Genomic DNA, 7,247 nt, shown 5'->3' on the forward strand with positions numbered 1-7,247 from the left:
GTGGCGGCTGCCTGCGGGGTGCCCCGCGCAGCGCCGGCCGCCGGCAGTGCCGCGGACGAGCCGCCGCCGCGGAACTACCGCTGCTCGCGTAGCCCGAAGCGCCCCCGCTCACGTCTCTTCCTCCTGGCAGCGTGCAGCACTCCGGAGACCAGCGGGTCTGAAACGGCAAAGCACGCTGCCTTCAGCCAAAGCGACGGGAAGCCCAGGAAGGTCGAGTATCCCTTTCTAAYGCTAAAGGGAAGCTAAGCATGCGACTGCTTTAAATTACTTTTAAAACTCCTGCAGGTTATATTTATTGTGTAAAATCAGCTTTTGAAACCTCCCGAGAACTTCTRTTTTACTCAGTTTCAAGCTATTGTATTGATAAGGATTGGGCACGTTGAATAAAATTAAAATCACTGAAACTTGAAAAAAATGGTTCAGAGTATTGTCTCTCTCGACCACCACCACCACCACTGCGGAGATATGAAAGCAGGCAGCGTTAGTCACCCCCACCCACAGGACAGCAGGCTCGGGACACAATTCCTGTTTGTTTCCTGCCAATGTTGTCACTCACTTTTTTTGGACTTTTTCTGGGTTTGCATTTCAAAATACTAGAAGCTTTGTGCTAAGTTTCCYAATTAACATTGTATTTGCATTCTCAATTCCAGAAGTTTTCTTTCTTTCCTTTTTTTTTTTTTTTTTTAATGTGGTATAGGAATGCCTTTTCGTCCATTTTAAACAAGTTATACACACACATTACCATTTAATTATCCTGTTTATTTGTAGTTTAAGTATGAAGTTCTCCTCATTAAACTGTTTGCCTTAAGCTCCAGACACATTGAGTCTCAGTGAAAAAGACCTCACCAATACACAAAACTTCCAGTGTGACTATGGTATAGATCCTGCAGATTCAATGTTTTTCCCCAATTCATGACCCACAAAAGCAATACTAGAATCACTGCTTCCTTCACTATTCTTACTCCTTTAATCATACTATAAAAATAAATTAGCATGGCAAATAATATTAGCCAAACTCTATTATCTCCCAAGTCAACTCTCCAATAATGAATGGCGTAAAGCAAACCAAAACAAAAAACCTTAACTCTTTGGATATGGCAAAAATATATATTTGTTAATTGTAAGTCCTTGAAACAGAAACAAACTAACTAAAAATGAACAAAATAACTAGAAATGTTTTCACTTTACTTCCGGAAGCAWTAAATTACAACAGCTTTTATTTAGCCACCTAAAACACTACTATAAAATAATCTGAGAGAGAGTGGTTAACCTTGTGATTGAGGTGCAGGACCATGATTCCAGAAGTCTGGGTTCTGTTGCTTTCTGTATCAAAGAATGTGCAAAAATGTTTTAGTTTTTTAAAAAAACGTCACAGCTCCTCTGCAATTTTGTGGAAGATTTTCCTCTCCACATCCGCAATGACAGTCATACAGGACTTCAGATTCAAATCCTGCAATGATATATAACAGGTGTTCACAAAAAGGTCTCATCAAAATTTACAGGAGCCAAACTCCAGTTTATATTCTTAGAGCCTATCTACTAACATTTTACTTGCCTTAATCCAAGTCATTTCTAGCTTCTTTTCTCAACAGAAGCCAAGAGGAAAGTCAGCTGCCCTTACATACTACAGTAGAGAACAGTTAGGCCTTGATGCCTTGACATCACAACCAAAAGAATGATACATTTTACAATGATTAGTAATAGCATTCTCAGTAAATTTCAAATATTTAAGGCAGAYCAACTACAAGTAACTTGCATCACACTGTGCTCAACAAAGAATCAAGTACTTCTTCCTTAATTCTGCCTTAAGTTTCTCATCTGTAAAATGCTGTGTGTGCAATGATGTACAGATGTGGACACATCTGTACACTATGATGTATGTACATATGTTCAGATGAACTACAGTGAAATCTCTGGGCTACTGAGCCACCTAGTGGTTACCTTCAAAAAACAAATGGGCTATTTTTTAAAACTAGAAATCAAGAAGTTGAGCATAAAAATTCAGAAGACAAAGGATCTGATCTATGCAGCAAYAGAAAGGAAAATATCTGCATCAGTTCCAGTCTGCCCGTGTCCTGAAGCTGTCAGTCTATCACCACTTGTCCACACCATGGCCAAGTATAAAACTTGACATCTCCCAATCAACCAGCTATCCTGGTTTATCGATATCCTGCCAGTGATGTTTTACAAATTAATCTTTTAATGACAGACAAGTTATTAAGGCTACAAACTGGAACAATCAACATTTTTGCTAAGTTGTCAGTCATACCTGTGGAACGTGAGTTTTATTCTAAGGCAGGCATTGAAGATAGGACAAGCAATAGAAAAGGAGAGACTGAAGAATATATTTATTACTMTCTGCATAGAAATGCAGATAACAAGTTAGCAGAAAATTTCCATAAATATATGACAGAGTCATCGCTCCTTCCCCTCCCCCCCGAACAGGGGCTTTTTCAAACAACCACATCACAGTTGTAATACAGGCTAACTTAAAACTACTTAGATTCCTTGTTTCTACTGCTTCCAGTGCAGTCTTCCAGTTTCACTCATTGGTGGTAGTTGGAACTCTTAGGTTCCAGGCTGTTTCCATATCAACTTTGTATTGTTCTTTTGTTTTAATTATTGGATTTCATAACAAAATATAAAKAATCTTAATAATCTAATGCATTTATTTAAGTTTTACTGTGACATATAAAATATAGCACTTACCAAACCAAATGTAGACCTTATAGCAAATGCATGACCAGTATCAAAAAAGTTCATTCATCRAAGATACAGGCTCTAAGACAACACCACCTGACTATTTCAAAAAGGAACTCTCTGACGGTCTTCTCACTAGTTTGTCTTTGCGTGAAGTACTGCTCATTGTCCAACTGAATTTATTTCTTTATAGCTGAGAACTGTTAACTGTTCCAATATCATCTAAGATCACAAAAATAACTAGCTATAAAGTCCCTGTTGGATTACGGCAATCATATTGTAGTTTTCACAGAAGACTGTTAAAGGGTAGTTCTTTGAATGGCCATCCTATCTGCAGAGAGAAATGATTTGTCAGGTTAAAGAAAAGCTTAAGTCCAGTTCAACTGCGTTGTAGATGCTGTCAGAATRCGCTCCTTTTTGCAGTTCCCTCCACTTCAGTATTTGCTCCGTCAGTTCCTCCAACTCTGTCACTAGCACCTCTGTTTTTGTCAAAGCAGTGTCCTGAAAAAGGAGAGAGATGCATTTCATCCCTGTGTATCCTGTCATACTAGCAAGACACAAAACTAACTGACGCAATCAAACAGCATCGAGTTCTTAACGCTAGAAGACACAGAAAGCTCGGTCGTTTTGCTACTCACCATACTCTTCACGAYGCTGGGTATCTGAGGGATGCTTCTTACGGTCTGCAAATGGCTTTCAAGCTTCTCAATGAAAATCACAGCCTCTGCCAACAACTCTACTACATACCTGTAGTCAAGAATGAACCGGCCTACTCAAAAGCTRTGCAAAACAAAGAAAGATCTAACACTTTGCAGCTCTTATTACTTTCCCTGTGGGCTTTCTTAATCCTCTCCTGCAGTTTTATGAGTCCCTGCAGATCTAACTGATTTCTCAGCTATTACAATTCTTTGATTATTCTCAGCAATAATTACACRGGAATTACAGAAGTAAACATACACTTCTTTAATAACCTCAACAAGAAAGACCGTATTTTTAAAACATACTATGCATCTATGAGAATCATCCACACGTGTTCTAAGCAAGTCACAGTAAAAGCAAGATGGCAAACATAACACTGCCTGCTTATGGAGAGGCATAATGAATCAAGCATTTAATACATCTCTAAAAACATAAAATATGAATCTTGTGAAATCTTCAGAAGACAAGACCAAATCACCCTATGCAAATATTCATTTAAAGACTTACCAATATCTTTCTATAAATGTAGCCAATGAGTGAACTATTCATTTTTAGCTGAGGTTCCACTAATTATTTTTATTTCTCCTTTTCTCAATGCAAAAGTGAATGACAGCATGTAACTTTTATTGCCTCTGAGTTCAAATTTATTTGGATTCATGCCTACACAAGTATTTTCTGTATACCTACTTGTGGAAAGGAGCCTCAATAGGCAGGTTCTCTTGACATCTGGGCTTCATTAACCTTTGTCTGAGAGTCCTTTTCTCTTTCAGCACTGCTTCCAAGTGTTTGTTCATATCTTGAAAGATCTGGCACTTTTTGCCTAGAAAATAAAATTACAAAGTTGAAACTATTGGCCTGCTAAAAGGCCAGCAAAATTTATCCTGGAGAAAGGTACAAAGAAAAATTCTGATACACTGCACAAGACAGTWTACACTCAAGAAAGAGACAGAGTGACTTGTGTTAGATTGTACAAGACGYAACATGAGACTATATTTTGAAGAAAGCCATGTCTACATTTTAGATATATAGCTTTGGTGTTTTAAATTATCTGTAGTTCTAAGTAAAATGTCTTTAAGAGAAGAAATCCACTTCTTAATCTGTATTACAGAACTGAAGTATTACAATATATGTCACTAGCATAACAAAGCATTAGCAAACTAAAGCATCCATCAAGTTRTAGTGGTATAAGCAAGGGAGAAATACTGAAGAAATAAACCCATACACTGCTCCCAAATCACTAACATGAAAATTCAAGCAATCTAGGGACATTACAGATGAAGCAAAAATACACCTGTCAGGCTGCTGGAAAAGCAAAGCAGCAGCACACAGGCCRAGGGAAGCAAAATAGATTATACTGATGATCTCAGAATCCTGATGTTCAACTGACCGTGGGGACAAGAGGACACACACAATTACACACACACAGCTTCTACTATCAYAGCAGAAGGTGCATGTTCCTTAGGGGCTAATTAAGCATCTGCCACCTCTAACAAACTACCCAGTAATTTCCAGAAGTGTAAGGTACTTGGATGAAACATTAACCTGCTGATGAAGTCATTTAACATTTATGTTTTTTTCTGAKGTATAACGGCACTTACTTATGTAAAAAGGGTGAGCAATGTCTGCTGTCTCCTTCTCCAATTGTAGGATTTCTGTTTCCAATTTTTTCTACAACAGTAATAAAATCAAATGAAAATGTCTTTTTTTAATTAACAGACTGAGATACCAAGGGAGAGACCAAGGCACTTGTGTGTTGTTTTCACTGTTGAGGGTTTTTTTGGTCAAGAGAAAAAGACTTGTAAAAATCAGTTTGGTGATTTATYGGGAATTTGTGCTGGAAAAGACAGTTCAGGCAACTTATTCTTAAAATACGGAAGCTTTTATCACCCACAAAGCAGTTTCACTGTCTATATCGTGCGAAGAAAAACAACAATAACAACAACAACAATAGAGGAAGTCTCCTCCTTCTGCTAGAAGTTATGATTTGTTTGCTTGTTTTTTTTTAAGCTGAGGAATAAGCTATCTCACATGAACCTCTTAGCTTTAATTCTTTTCAGTGATAAACCGGTGCAAGAGCAGCAGATACCTTTCTATGATTCATACTATTAACCAAAAAAGATGCTTCAGAAGGAGACCCCCCCCMAAAAAAAATGTTCTTGCATTTCTGATCAAATGCAATAAGCAAGAAAAGTACCAAGAAAAAAAGAGTAAATTAAAGAGAGGCCTAAAGTGAATGTTACTGGAGGACAGATGAACAGAGCTGTGACATGACAGTAAAACCCATTTAGAACTGCYGAGCAGGTGTTTCCCCTTCCTGTGTGCTTTTATATGACAAGAAAAATAATAAGCTGCTCAGAAAAACACAACTATAAGGAATGGCTGAAAAAGTTGTGATTCTTCAGGCTAGACAGGAAGAGACTGAGGAAAAAACAGAAGAGGATAACATCAGTCTTTTAGGACACACAGGGAACAATTGCTTTCCTTCATCACTGGCAGAGTCTCTTCYGTGCATGAAAACCTCCAGGAAAGGAGCTTACATAGCCATGCTACTCACTGCTGAAAACTGTTCCTTCTGACAGTAGGGCAGGATGATGCCAGCTGTCTAGCCTGTTCTCCAAAAAAGTAAATAGGCAATTTGTCACACCGCTTCGCAGTAAGGCTTTGTAGCTGCTGGAGCCTGAATGATATAAATTAATAGGCACAGTTTTCACACTACCCAGCAAATGCTCAGGATACATCGTCCTAAAATATAGCCCAACAGCTAACGAAGACAGTAGGAAATGACTGAGATTAGCTCTTGCTAACAAAGAAAGTGGTTCAGTTGCCTATAAAGAAACACCTTTTTCTGCAAAGTCAGTTACAAACTCTTATTTGTTTCTCAGTTTCTTCAGAAAGCTTTAAAAGTCCCATTGCGGTCAAAGACGCAAACTGCCGTCTTTTCAATTATGCTGAAAACTTTATTTTATTATTTTGTTCTTTTCTTTGTGACAACTCAGTCCATGGGGAAAAACTGCCAACTATTAAACAATTAACTGTTAAAAATGTGAAGCAATTGCATATTTTATAGGTCACCTCATCTGGTGACACATACTACCTCAATGTATGAGGTGCTGAAAATGCATGGACAACAGTAGAGGCTGTACCTGATTGATTTCAGCTTGAATGTTTGTGATTTGCTCCATCTCTGAGAACTTCACAAAGCATGGGGCTTTTGTAGAGGTTAAATCCAAAGTCTCCTGTGAAAGGAAAACAGTAGGGAAAAGTGCAGACAGCAGCAAGAAGGTATTGGGCAAAATCTCAAGATTTATCAGCAACTTGAGACTATTTAAAGCCAATCAATTTCACTAAGCAATATATTATTTTTTTTCAGAGCATCTCATAAAATATATGCATTAGCCTGGGGAAATAAACGCGAGTAAAACCAAAACTGCATGGAAGACTGGGAGAGCACTCTGAGAGGCTTTTGCATGTCACCAGAATGCAGAGAGAGCACCAAAAGACTCGTGCAACCCAGAAAAGCACAGCCTCAAAGGCACAGTTATTCCCGATAATACCGTTATCCAAAATGCAGCGAGGTCCAGCATTAAAAGGAAAACCTTTTACATTGAAAAGCACTGAAGAGCAAGTGCCTGAGGGAGCAGTACAAAGGAAGCRCAAACTTCGACTCCGCACGGAGCCCAAGCCTCTCCAAAGCGCGGCTGCAGCTGGATTTCAGTCACTCTTTCCCCTGTTGCCCGCGGGGCCCCGCGTTTCCCCTGTTTCCCGCTCCGAGGGGCTGGTGCTTTGGGCAATCGCGCCGCCCGGGCCCTGCCCGTACCTGGCTCACGGCGCCCGCCGCCAGGCACCGC

General features: G+C 39.2%; 1 protein-coding gene across 1 annotated transcript; it reads right to left on the minus strand.

The window, feature by feature from the left end:
• Positions 1-738: 738 nt before the first annotated feature.
• Positions 739-7,241, minus strand: HAUS2 (HAUS augmin like complex subunit 2). The gene is made up of 6 exons (XM_085299861.1): positions 7,217-7,241; positions 6,543-6,635; positions 4,998-5,067; positions 4,087-4,219; positions 3,339-3,447; positions 739-3,201 (listed from the first exon to the last, which is right to left on the minus strand). Exons 2-6 carry the CDS (start codon positions 6,579-6,581, stop codon positions 3,052-3,054), a joined length of 501 nt encoding a protein of 166 aa, XP_085155987.1. The 5' UTR covers positions 6,582-6,635; positions 7,217-7,241; the 3' UTR covers positions 739-3,051.
• Positions 7,242-7,247: the final 6 nt, after the last annotated feature.

This window comes from Rhea americana, unplaced genomic scaffold (genome assembly GCF_003343005.1).
Source record: "Rhea americana isolate MKP2758 unplaced genomic scaffold, rheAme1 scaffold_155, whole genome shotgun sequence".
In the NCBI taxonomy this organism is placed as follows: Eukaryota; Metazoa; Chordata; class Aves; order Rheiformes; family Rheidae; genus Rhea; species Rhea americana.